Source organism: Euleptes europaea, chromosome 12 (assembly GCF_029931775.1).
Source record: "Euleptes europaea isolate rEulEur1 chromosome 12, rEulEur1.hap1, whole genome shotgun sequence".
Lineage (NCBI taxonomy): Eukaryota > Metazoa > Chordata > Lepidosauria > Squamata > Sphaerodactylidae > Euleptes > Euleptes europaea.
This window is the reverse complement of record NC_079323.1, coordinates 62,346,194-62,360,316: the sequence shown is the minus strand read 5'-3', so window position 1 is coordinate 62,360,316 and position 14,123 is coordinate 62,346,194. Positions and strand designations below refer to the sequence as shown.

General features: G+C 42.4%; 1 protein-coding gene across 1 annotated transcript; it reads right to left on the bottom strand.

Moving 5' to 3' along the window:
• Window positions 1-4,798: 4,798 nt before the first annotated feature.
• LOC130485115 (beta-1,3-galactosyltransferase 5-like) lies at window positions 4,799-5,743 on the bottom strand. The gene has a single exon (XM_056858227.1). The coding sequence runs from the start codon at window positions 5,741-5,743 to the stop codon at window positions 4,799-4,801; it is 945 nt and encodes a 314-aa protein (XP_056714205.1).
• Window positions 5,744-14,123: the final 8,380 nt, after the last annotated feature.

Genomic DNA, 14,123 nt, shown 5'->3' with positions numbered 1-14,123 from the left:
TCTTTTCCAGACAGGACAACGGCCTTTGGCTCCTCCTTTACTCAGTCAGCATAGGCCGCCGCCGCGCAGAAGGCGCGATCAGGTGGGGTGCCTCATGTTTTGTTTTTGCAGTCGGAGGGGGCCATTAGCATCAGTAGTGAACTTCTACTATTCCACCCTTGGGTTTTCTGAGAAGATAAATATGATCAATGCAGCTTACATACTCTAACTTTAAAGAAAGGCAGCTGAGCAATTCAGTACATAAGTAAATAACATACAACATGTAAAATCTACACATTTCTTAGACGAACCAAAGATTTTTACAACATCCTTCCCCTGGCCTCTCCTTGGCACCAGACCTGTAAATCTTTCAACACTTAGGCTATTTATTCATGGAAGGTTTTGCCTTGGAGTTGCCATTCTTTAGATGCACTTTTCCCCCCATTCATATTCTCAAAACTCAACAATAAGCCCCCATGCAGAGTTTTGAGAATTCAGATGGGGGAAATGTGCATCTATAGAGTGGCAACTCCAAGGCAAAACCTTCCATGAATAAATGGCCTTAGGCATCTAATTCACTCAGGCGTCTCCAGAGGGCAAGCAGCTCAGGAAGGAGAGTTTGCTTTGTCTGGGGAAAGCACCAGGAAGCAGTTAATACCCTGCCATACCCAGCCCCGATCTGCATGTGGCCTCCACATAAGGTTGCCAACTTCCAGGTGGTAGCTGGAGATTTCCTGGGATTACAACTGATCTCCAGGCGACCAAGATCAGTTCACCCGGCCACTTTCGAAGGTGGAGTCGATGGCAGTATTCCCCACTGAAGTCCTTTCCCTGCCCAAACCCTGCCCTCCTCATTCTCCATCCCCAAAATCTCCAGGTATTTCCCAACCCAGAGGTGGCAACCCTACTTCCACATGGCTTATCAACTGCGGTTGTCTCTCTGAGGTTTTTTCCTCTTAATATATTTTCTATCAGCATAATCCAGTTGTGACATGTATTGCCTTTATTTTGGCTTGTTTTGACTTGTGCTTTGTTTTTTGAATTCACACTGCCGGTTTAAGCACTAGTAGCCACTCTTTGATTAATCACCTGGAGGTTGGCAACCCTACTTACTCACTATGGCTGGTCGCCATTGATGGAACTGTCCTCCATGAACCTGTCTAATCCTCTTTTTAAGCCAGCTACATTCATGGCCCTCACTGGCAGTGAATTCCACAGTTTAATTACTCATTGAGGGAATAATATTTCATTTTGTCTGTCCCAAACCTATCGCCCATTAACTTCATTAGATTCTCGTGAGTTCTAGTATTATGGGAGAGGGAGAAAAAGCTCTCTGTATTCACTTTCTCAACTCCATGCATAATTTTATAAATCTCTATCACCACCCCCCTCCACTTAGCTATCCTTTTTCTAGAATGAAAAGTTGCAGATTCTTCATTCAGTTTCATGCTAAATAGTAATAACTGGTCTGGCCAAACAAAAACTATTCTAGAAAGGGGGGGGGGTGAGAAAAGTACTTTCTCCAATCTAATTAAACAACCAACTTTTTAATGAGATAGAACACCCAATAGCTTAAAGTAGCTGGAACGGAAGATGAAATCAGCATTGTTGTGCCTTGTGGTACATATCCCTAATCACAATCTCTCTTATGCAGTGCAAAGGAAGAGATCAATATACACACATCCTGTATCACTCACAGGTTGCACTAAGTTCTTGTTCAATTAGCTCCCATCTTCAGCAGTCAGAAGTGCAGAGCAGTTGCATGTGGGACACACCCCATCTTGCCCCAGATTTGTTTGGAAATCCACAGTTACCAAACAGTTATAACTGTCAGCATTCTGGGTCCTGCAGGGTATACTGAAGAGACTTTCTTTCTAGGAACTCTAGGTTTGTTTATGTATTTATTTACTTACTTCATTTATACCCCATCTTTCTCCCCAATGGGGACCCCATGTGGCTTACTCCATTCTTGTCTCCTCTCTTTTATCCTCCAGCATCCCTGTAAGCTAGGTTAGGTTGAAAGTAGGTGACTGGCCCAAAGTCACCCAACAAGCTAACACGGCAGAGTGGGGATTAGAACCAGGGTCTCCCAGATCCTAATCCAACACTCTAAACTCTGCATGACTCTGATTCTTATTATTACAAATTGACAGGACATCTATTTGGTGAATTTCGGGAGACCACTTCTAAGATTCATGCATTTCTGGGTCTCCCAATCCTGTACCCTTTTAAATATAAAGACTGAGAGGCTACCTCAAGCAAGTATTCCAAGCCTAAGTATCTGAAGAGCCAGTGTGGTACTTTCCCATTACGGTAATATAGTCACATGACTCAAAAGGGAATGTATTTAAGGACTTTTCAATGTCAGGGCAGCATGCATGGCCAAATGGATTAAGATGAGATATACGGAACAAGCCACACTTGTCCTTCTGGGTTCTATTGAATAAAGGTAATGAAAAATTAGGGTGGTTCTAATTAGGGGTGCCAGCCTCCAAGTAGGACCTGAGGATCCCCTGGAATTACAGCTCATCTCCAGACTACAGAGATCAGTTCCCCTGGAGAAAATGGACACTTTGGTGGGTAGACTCTGTGGCATTTTACCCCACTGAGGTCCCTTTCCTCCCCAGGCTCCATCCCCAAATCTGCAGGAGTTTCCCAACCTGGACCTGGCAAATTTAGTGCTAATGCTGAAAAATGCTTCTCAGCAGCTTCAAGAGAGGTGAACATTTGAAGCCCTTGGCATTTCACAGCACAGCTAACCCTCCAAACAGAATTAAATAGCTGAAGTTTAAGCCTGAGAACATAAAATGAGAACATTTTATGAGAACATAAAAATTAGATGACTTCTTGTTGTCTGACTCTCCTGCACACAAAGCAGCATTCAGAAAAGGACAGCTCAGGTTTAATTTGTGACATCCCTGGGACTTTAAACAAATACCTGGGATTGTCACAGGAGAATCAGGTCAGTTGCGGGGATAAGGCAACAGGACATACTCAACCAACTGACTTAGGCCAATGAACAGCTACCAAGAGGGCTCTTGCTAGGCTGATGGAAAGCAAACAGTATGCAGCTTGTTTTTCTTCAGCCAGCAAAGATTCCTGCCCCACTGAACTGTCACCAAGGGCCTGAGCATGTGCTCTGCTTCCATGGATAATATCCGGTCCCATGAAGGAAGCATGCACATGCAGTCCTCACCGGCAGTTTTGGGGAGCAGCCCTGGAGGTAGGAGGCTGTGTGCTTTTCCTGCAAGGCTAGGCAACCTCTCACGTCATGGAACACCCTCTGCTATCCCAAGCCATCAGTTTTGTGCAGACTTGGATTCTGTACACCACACTGATTTTACCTTTGTGGGGAAAAACAAGTTGGCAATTTAATAAACAAAGAGCACAGCACATGAAAAAACTGCACATTTCTTACAGCTGCACCAAAGATTTAATTATAACTTCTGTAACAACGTATTACTTTAACTTTAACATGAACATCACTATTTGGAAAATGGGAAATGTGAAGGAAAGTTTCACCATCATATCTTAGTTGTGATCTGGTTGGACATTGCTGGACAAAACGGATGCAACAAGGCAAGTCTCATATTCTGATGGTCACTTCATATCTTCTGTTCCCAGGTACTGGCTTGTGCACGTGTTGACTTTTGGTGTTCTCTTTTCTTGCTGGTATACTTGAATCTAATATGATGCCATTAGTGACATGACTCATGCTGGCATTTATCTTCACGGCTCTTACCTTCAATGACATACAATTAAAAATACATCCATAGAACTAACCTTTCCTTGGCCTATACGAGATCTCAGAATTGCAGAGTGAAGTCTGTTATGGAAGCCACTGGGGGGAGTTCCGTGACACCTTAAAGACTAGCAAATTATGGTGGCACCAGCTTCTGTGGCATCCACTTCATCAGATGCATGAAGTGTGCTCTTTGTTGACAAGGACGTTTTAATACTGCCATTTACAATATTTGCCCCCATATCCATCTGTCAACCAAAGGCAACATACATTCAACGTTATGCCACAGTAAATTTGACTCTTCGAAACATTTTTTTGTGTGGGGATACAGAATTATCACTGCAGTAAGGGAGGGAAACTGGCTCACTGGCTTACTTCATAGGTGCAATGGAAGAAAACTGTTTATGCCCTAATTCCAAGAATACAGAAGACCCATCTCAACAAACAGTCCGTGTTGAGAACAATCTGTTCCTAGGGTGTACTAGTTCAGATAAGTGGCTGTACATCTGAATATTTTCTCACATAAAACTAACAAACCCTACTCAAAATCTGGCATATGCTTGGAAGAAATGTAGGCTACAACTTTTATTCCAGGAACATATTTTTTTTCTATACATGTGGAGGTGGGTTGTTTTTTGTTTAATATGGTGAAACGATCAGTCATCAAATGCCATAACTGCAATCCGAAGCAGCTCAAGCCAAGAACAATTTTGTCCTATGACAATGAGTTTGTGTAAACCAGGCCTAGTTTGAAAGTTAAAATAATTTAAAGCAATTAGTCTTATTTCCAAATAAACATGTTTGGATCAGAATTTTGGAAAACAACAAGACGAAAACAAAGGAAAAGCCAATGGTGAATGGGTGTTTTAAACTTTTAAAATGCATAGTAAAAATTTCAAAACAATATGTATAGGGCAAGGAAAGATTAATATTGATGGTTAGTGAAAATTAAATGGTATTGCTTGCAGCTTCTTGTATCTACCTTGCGACTGGATAAAGAATGCAGCACTCGGAACTTAGCCGTTTGTTGCCTATATAAAATGAGTATTTTTTTATCCTTGAACATCCTTTGTGAATTTAGGGATGACCACTTGGACATTTTTCATCGAAGGACTTCTCCAGTCCATTCCAGAACACCATCATCTCAGTATGTGTGACAAAATGGCTTGTGACAAGTTTCCTGTAGCGACATGGAGAGAATTCAATCCGGTCTACAAAAAATACTGGCTCTGAATGAAGTGCTTCCGGTTTGATTTTGAGATGAGAAAGACATAGACCTACAAATATGCCCTCCAGTTTAAAAAAAGGGATATTTTTAGAAACTGTGTACATACGACTAGCGACGTCGGTGGAGAAAACAAAACCAGCTCCTGAAGAATAGGGAGGGTAGTTGTTCCATGGAAACTCCTCTTTACTCACATACCACCTACTCTTTGGGTTCCTTACTGGACGAGCTTGCATTATTAAAGCGCCTGTAAAGAACCTGGTGGTTCTGTTTCTTTTCAAAAGCAGTTCTGTCAAATAAACGGGATTGACAAACATATCGGAGTCAGTTTTCATGACAAAACTAGATTGTGGACAGAATTTGTGAACCCATTCTAGGCCCATCAAAGTCTTTAAAGTTAAATTATAATAAGTATCCCAAAAATCCTTTTGGATGATGTCTTTGTATACTAAACTTTCCATCATAACATCCCTGTTATAGGGAAGCAAAGTACTTCCTAAAAGAAAAAAAGCCACAATGCGTTTGTCAGTGACTACTCTTTCCTTGCCCCACGTCTCCCGAATAGCCATCCGGGTTTTAATTTGGTTAGGATGAGATGTTACAAGTATTATCAGGAAGGGCGGGTTCTTTCTGCAATCCATATCCGGCACTTTCACAAAACCTTTGTTTGTCTGGAAAACAGACACGTCCTTCAGACAGACTGAGCAGATTCCAATGCATTTGAACAAAGTGAGTAGGTTGAAACAGGCTAGCGCCAATGCAATAATGACAATAAAGATCCGTCTCCTGAAGGCCATCTGAAAGAGGAAAACATAGTCTAGAAATTCCAACTTTCTTCAACACTATGAAAAGTCAGTGTTATAAGCTGTTTCTGTTGCAGAATAGCCTAATGAAACAAACAATTTTATTTGCAAAGATACAAAAGGTGAAAACACAAATGATATCCTGAAAAATATAGCGTCTCCATTGTCCCAGGTCTTTACAGAGTTTCCAGCCTTCCCAAGAACAGCTTCATGGATTCCAGTGACACACAGGCCAGTTTTATAGCACCACCATGGTGTAGTGGTTAGAGTGTCAGACCAGGATCTAGGAGACCCAGGTTCTAATCCCACTCTGCCATGGAAGCAGACCTTGGGACAGTCACACACTCTCAGCCTGACCTACCTGACAGGGTTGTTGTGAGTATAAGATGAATAACTATGTAAGCCACTTTGGGTCCCCACTGAGAAGAAAGGCAAGGACCCAAAGGAAACAAACAAACTCCACCACCAGGGAAACCTTTGAACTGGTGCTTATGTGCGGTGCAGTATTTTAAAATAAAAGCAGTATCATGTGGCCAAATTCCAGATGGATAGCTACAGTAGTTTAGCGCAGCAAAATAAAACAAAATGTTCTGCAGCCTCTCAAAGACTTTATAATTTGACATAAACTTTCATGGATTAGAGCTTGCCTCACCTGATGCATGGAGGATAGTACTCCATGCCTCCAATTAAACTAATGTAGTCCACAAACGTTAATCCCACAATGGCTTGTTTGAATGGATTTTTGTTTTATATTGTTGTATTGTTTTAGTTGTAAGTCACCTCCAGCAGGATACTGTAGAGGAGGCATTAAAATAATATAAATAAATAAAAAGTAATTTTAGTGATTCTATCACTAAATTTTATTTTATTTTAGATGTTTGTATTGTAGTTATTTTACTTTTATTTGTGATGTTGTAGACTGTGTTATCTTTGTTTTCCCTGCCTTGGGTCCCAACTACTGGGAGAAAGGTGGGCTGCTAATTTTTTTCTATCAGTACATAAATGTGCACTGACACAACAGAAATATATGATTTAACTTTCTACAGCATTTCATTGACTATTCCAATAGTGTTTCACTGTAGACTTTGAAGCTGTACCGCTACATTTTGCTAATGAGAATTCCTCCTTTTTTGTGTGCTTACACAAGAGATCCTTTCCTGAATTGCAACAAGAATTATTACACTAATATCAGGATTCACAATAAGGCAGAACTTTTTGGCATAAGCATAACACTGACATAACAAATTGAATGTCAGTGAAGGTACTTGTGAAAAGATGTAATTTGATGTATGCATTCTGACATAAATCTCAAATTATTAGCATTTAGTAATCATGCATAAGGTTGAACTGGGAACATCCATTGGGAACACCCAAATGACAAGAACTTGGCTTTTTAAAAAGCTTAATAATTATCAACAGGTTTTTTTTTAAGGAAAAGTAAAGTTTCCAAGGAACAGAGAAAGCAAAGGTCTCTCCTGGCTAGGGTTGCCAACCACCAGGTACTAGCTGGAGATCTCCTGCTATTTCAACTGATCTCCAACCAATAGAGATCAGTTTATCTGGAGAAAATGGCTGCTTTGGCAATTGGACTCTATGGCATTGAAGTCCCTCCCCTCCCCAAATGCCGCTTTCCTCAGGCTCTGCCTCCAAAAAACTCCCACCGGTAGCGAAGAGGGACCTGGCAACCCTACTCCTGGCCAAGTTCAGTGCCTTTTCAAACCATACCCACATTCAGCCATTCCAAATCCTGAAGAGCTGAAAAGCATACTTAATAGAGCTGTATGTGCCAAGAAAAAAATGAACAATTAAACTGCAGATAGGAAGGGTGGGCAGTGCACACCAAGTAGATGTGTATGGCAAGGATCCATAATGAGGATGCCAGCTTCCAGGTGAGACCCGGGGATCCCCCAGAAATACAGCTCATCTCCAGACTATAAAGAACAGTTCCCCTGGAGAAAATGGATGCTTTGGAGAGTGGACTGTATGGTATTGTACCCCACCTAGGTCCCTCTTCCCCCAGGCTCCATCCCCAAATCTCCAGGAGTTTCCCAACCTGCATCTGGCAACCCTACCCCCACCCATCCCCCACCAGTGGCCAAAGAGGACCTGGCCACCCTACTTCAAAGAACCATCCAACTGATTCTGCACATCCAAGAGAAATGTGGGCAGATCATGAAAGGGAGGCCAGGAAGGGTTGTGTCTGTGCTTGGCTCTTGTGGCCCTTTTTTTTATATGCCCAGGGAAATGCCAATCGCCCCTTCCGGGTGAGGAAGCAATTTTCCTCTAAGCCATATTGATAGGGTTGCCAACCTCCAGGTAGTTGCACTTGTCCACTTTGAGACCTACATGAATTTCTTTTGGTCCTATGAGACTGTGTTTTTTCTTTGCACTTTATTGATACAGATAGCTGATGAAGCCATGAGCGAAACGTGATTTGGATCTAGACAACACGTCCTAACAGCTTCCCTCCGTGGCTCCTGCCTGGGACTCCGCTTTCCAGCAATTTACAACACCTAAAGAAGTCTATATTTGAGTATAAAAATTTTCTTACCTGTACTCAGGACACTCAGGAATTGACATTGACTTACCTGACTCCCAGGATATTTATACATTGAACATTTTTGCTGCTGGACTGCTATTGATATCTATATGTGTATCTGGTTATTACCTTGTTGTATATATTGTTCACTTTTGCACCTTCCTTCACCTTTATAAATTAGTACTTTAATATATATTGTGTGAGTGCTGTCTGGATTCTTTCCAACCTCCAGGTAGTAACTGGAGACCTGCTATTACAACTGATTTCCACCTGATAGAGATCAGTTCACCTGGAGAAAATGTCCGCTTTGGCCATTGGACTCTATGGCATTGAAGTCCCTCCCCTGTCCAAACCCCGCCCTCTTCAAGCCCCACCCCAAAACCTCCACTGGTAGCAAAGAGGGACCTGTCAATCCTACATATTGACCAGTAGGGTTGCCAGGTCCCTCTTCACCGGCGGGAGGTTTTTGGGGGTGGAGCCTGAGGAGGGCGGGGTTTGGACAGTGGAGGGACTTCAATGCCATAGAGTCCAATAACCAAAGCAGCCATTTTCTCCAGGTGAACTGATCTCTATAGGCTGGAGATCAGTTGTAATAGCAGGAGATCTTCTGCTATTACCTGGAGGTTAAGCAACAAAACATAGGGCACCTCCGTGCCTGTACCAATAGGTTTGGAAAATAATCCAATTCCAATTCAAATGGGAACTTGCTGACAATACTGCTGCAGACTGTCGAATTGGAATTGGATTATTTTTCTATGTAATTGATTTACTTCAACATGGATGACGTATTTTGGGGCTGAAGAAACTTATGTGAAACGGCCGTCCCCCATTTCTTTGGATTTATACCGATACTGGATATCCTGTGGAACTGACTATCTTGAAATCCAGAAGAGGACTGTTACTCTCAGATGCATGACAAGGACTGTTTCAGATTTACCTGAGAATTTGTACATAATTAGTTGCTTAGTTTTTGTGTTCTGCACTTGTCTTGTCTTTCAGCACTTATTATACACTTGTCATTTACTACCTGTTTATGTGCATTTATGTATTGTAACCCCGTGCTAATTACCTGGAGGTTGGCAACCCTATTGACCAGGGATCTTGGAGGGGTGTGTGTGTGTGTTTGCCATCTTCTGGGCATGGAGTAGGGGTCACTGGGGTGTGCAGCGGGGGAGGTAGTTGTGAATGTCCTGCATTGTGCAGGGGGTTGGGCTAGATGACCCCGGAGGTCCCTTCCAACTCTACGCGTCTATGATTCGGTATAGAGGCTGAAAGAATGTCCTGACCTGGGAGGTCATTGTTGCACACATAATCTCTGCCACAAATGTGCTTGCTAGGGTTATGCAAGGCTCTCTCTCTGTCTGTCTCTCAACTGCTGCCCTATAGGGATTATTATACTGGCCTACTTTACTGCATTCTTGCACAACTACTACGATTAACATTGCATTGTTGTTGTTTTTTACCTTTGATGGAAAGAAACGGCAAGATTCCTCAAATACCAGAATTAGGCCTAGAGTTGCAACCTGGGCCTTCCATGCAAGTGTCCTCTTCGTGTCCGGGACCATGTGCTAAGGGAGGCCGGTGCCACCACTTCCTGCTTGCAGGGGGAGGTCTCTTGAAGGACAATCTCTGCGCTGCTGCACCCTGTCGCTGCTCACCGATGGACTCGCCCAGCCCTGCTTCTGTCCAGGGGGAGGCCGCTAAGCGGGTGGCAGCTGGGGGTTTCTAGCTGCTACTGTAATGCCTGAAATCATTATATGCTATGGGAAATGTATTGGAAATGCATTCATTGATTCTAGCTGCTACTGTAATGCCTGATATCATGATATGCTATGGGAAATGTATTGGAAATGCATTCTTTGATTTGAAATATATTCTTTGTACTCAATAAAGTATATCTGCACTCATGGACATGCCACACTCAGCATATTAGAGGTGGCTTGTATAGTTACCCCAAGCACTTGCATACGTTACAGGCCCCAAGTATAAGAAGCCCACTGTTGCTCCTTAGAAGCTAATTAAAGAATCCATAGATGGCCTTAGTATGCTTGCAAAAGCTGGTTTTCCAGAGATAAGAACCAGCTAGGAACCCTGTTCGGAGCCCCGTGGCGCAGAGTGTTAAGCTGCATGACTGCAGTCCAAAGCTCTGCTCGCGACCTGAGTTCGATACCAACGGGAGTCGGTTTCAGGTAGCCGGCTCAAGGTTGACTCAGCCTTCCATCCTTCTGAGTTTGGTGAAATGAGGACCCAGCTTGCTGGGGGTAAAGGGAAGATGACTGGGGAAGGCAATGGCAAACCACCCCGTAAACAAAGTCTGCCTTGGAAACGTCAGGATATGACATCACCCCATGGGTCAGGAATGACCCGGTGCTTGCACAGGGGACCTTTACCTTTACCTTTAGGAACCCTCTTTGTTAGCCTTGGCAGCTGCCAGGGTCCAAGATAAGAAGAACTGCAGTAATTTAGGACCAAATAGAGAAGCACCTGGGAATATGGGTCTTCACCGCTCATTAGTGAGAATGAGATCACCATTTCTATGTAACGCCTCCGAATCTCTAATAGGGCATTCAAATCCTTAAATATCTATTATTGGTTCTATGTATTGACGCCATGTATTTCGTCTTTTGTACCTCCCATTACCAAAGATTATATCCGTGCTTGCACTCCTCTGATGGGTGTGTGAATTGTCCTGCGCATTTGGGGCAATTTTCACCCAGTGTGTCTATTGGGCCTAATAAACAAACTGCTTTGAACGATCAGCCTCCTACTGTGTTCTTGTCATTGGGAACTGATACAGTCATACAGGCATATCACTACCTGGGTGGAGTTGGGGACGTCAATGACTGAGCCTTCTTCTGTCACTATACACATGCGCTCTAAATGTTTAGTTTAATCCACGCTCTAGGATCTCAGTATGCTCTGATTGACAAGAGCGTGAAGGAGTAGTTGGAAGTGCTTGGGTTGGGGGGGGGGGCGCGAATCCCTGCTTGGTGTGCGGGACTGAAGTAAGAGAAACTAGAGCCTCATTAATCCATCTTTGTTTTCCTGAACATAATGATATCTGTAGTAGGAAAGGGCCAGAGTCCAGTAGCCCCTTAAAGACTAACAAAAATATTTTCTGGTAGGGTAGAAATATTTCTGGTAGGGTAGGAGCTTTGGCTCACGAAAGCTCCTACCCTACCAGAAAATATTTGTGTTAGTCTCTAAGATGCTACTGGACTCTTGCCCTTTTCTACTACTGCAGACGGACTAACACGGAGACCCGCTGTGAATTATCATAATGATATCTGTTCCTTGAGCTATTTTAGAGCAACTGAAGGTAGAAAGGCATTGTATACGTTGATTATACGGGCTTACCTCTGGCTGTGCAGGACAAAAGGAATGAGCAACGGGGTCTTGTGGAAGATGTTCCTGCGCACCAGTGTTGGATGCAAATGCACTTTGATTGCTAGTTAGATTTTTTTACTACGAGCAGAGACGACACCAGCTTTAAGAAGCAAAGGAAGAAAAAAGCTTTTTTTTTTTTTATTTTGCCAGGCAAAAGAGGAGAGAATTTCAGCCCTTTGGCTTTAAAAGTGAAAGTCTCCTAACAGACCTCGCCCATTTCTCCATATTTTATACTCTTTCAGAACCTTTTGTTTTCAAGAGCCATCCTTCTTTTAAGTCCATCCCAGTTATGATCTCATCTTCGTAATCACGTGTTGTTTTTCTATACCACTTTGTTCCAGATACGAAAAACCACCCTGCTTTGTTCAGTTCAAATTAAACATCTGCTTTCTCTACTGGCTTATATAAGTAACTACAGCTTACAAATATAAATGTTATATTATATTTCCAATATGCTAAAATTAAATTAATTAAAATCTTACACACCCCACAGTCCCCCCTCATGATCAAAATTATTTTGAATTTTGATCACTTTATTGTATTTTATTAACTTATAATTGCAAAATAATAATAATACGGACACAGTGTTTCCCTAGCCACTTTTTTTTAACTTAAAAGACCAAATAATACATCAAAATGGCTTTTTAAAAGAGTTTTAAAAATTCATTCTTGTTCTTTAGCTAACAATTGTGCTTTGGTTTCCACACTAGAGTCATCACAAGCATGTAATAATGACTTGCCACTTGAGTGTTGAAATTAACCCTTTGGATTTGATCCTGAGCACGTAATCTTATTAACTGCTTCACAGAAGAGATTATACCTCCCCAATACTAATAACTAGGGTTGCCAACTGCCAGGTTTTGATAAGTTTCCTTTGATGTATGTTTACACTTTTCACTGTTTGCACTTTTGAATACATGTTTTTGCAGCTAATTGTGAGCCTTGTACTATTTTTCCTATAAACTGCCAGGTAGTAGTAGGAGATCTCCTGCTTATTCAACTGATCTCCAGCCGATAGAGATCAGATCCCCTGGAGAAAAATGGCCGCTATGGCAATTGGACTCTATGGCGTTGAAGACCCTCCCCTCCCCAAACCCCGCCCTTCTCAGGCTCCACCCCCAAAATCTCCCGCTGGTGGCGAAGAGGGCAACCCTAACTATTAACAGCTGCATTCGTGTATTTAATTTAATTTATTTTATTTAATTAGTGTATTTTATTTTATTTAGAATATTCTAGATGGTAAATAAAAAGAACTAGACTGAAATCCTCACTCACACCTAGGGTTGCCAGGTCCCTCTTCGCCACCGGTGGGAGGTTTTGGGGGTGGAGCCTGGGGAGGGCGGGGTTTGGACAGTGGAGGGACTTCAAGGCCATAGAGTCCAATAACCAAAGCAGCCATTTTCTCCAGGTGAACCGATCTCTATTGGCTGGAGATCAGTTGTAATAGCAGGAGATCTCCAGCTAGTACCTGGAGGTTGGCAATCCTATAAAAGCAGTTTACATCATTCTTCCCTTCTCTATTTTATCTTCACAATCTTGTAAAGTAGATTAGGCTGAGAGAGAGTGACTAGCCAAAGGTCACCCCACAAGCCCAGGTAGAGTGGAAATTAAAAACTGGTTCTCCCAGATTTTAGTCCAGCACTCTAAACACTATACTATGGTGGCGCTTGTTATGTTGTGCTTTTGGTTGTGCTTTATTAAGATGCTTGTATTAATTGGTAACCACCTTGGTTATTTTGGCGGGTGACAGCAAGTTATTTCTGCTAACGTTGAGTGATCACAAAAATGAAGCAAGTTGAAAGTTGTTGTTTTTTCCACCAGCCAATAATGTACCGTATTTGATCGTGCATTAGGCTTAATGCATGTTGATTTAGACATTGCCCATTGCACATTTATGTTTCCTGTAAACAGTGTGATTCAACCTAGCTCAGAGTTCAAGATGAACGTGTGGGAATGCCTATTTATTTATTTAGATTTTGCAGATTGCTTTGCTTGCTTAGATCCAAAATATACAATGTTTATATGGTTGGTAAATCCATGTTCTTTTAGAACCAATTATTGTTACCTGAGACACTTGGGAATGTTAGTCTGGAGAAGAGGAGGTTGAGGGGACAAGGTTGCTCTCTTTAAGTATCAGAAGGGTTGTCAGTTAGAGGAGGGCAGGAAGCTGTTCTTGTTGGCAGCAGAGGATGGGACTTGCAATAATGGGTTTAAATTATGGGTGGAAAGTTACCAGCTGGATATTAGGAAAAAACTTTTACAGTAAGAGTTGTTTAACAGTGGAATCAGCTTCCTAGGGAGGTGGTGAACTCCCTTTCACTGGCAGTCTTTAAGCAGAGGCTGGACAAACACTTGTCAGGGCTGGTCTAGGCTGATCCTACATTAAGCAGGGGGTTGGACTAGATCAGGGCTTCTTAAACCTTTTCCACTCGTGACCCCTTTTCACCC

Bases quoted from the DNA above. Each gene is read 5' to 3' on its own strand.
- LOC130485115 (XM_056858227.1), bottom strand. From the start codon at position 5,743: ATGGCCTTCAGGAGACGGATCTTTATTGTCATTATTGCATTGGCGCTA.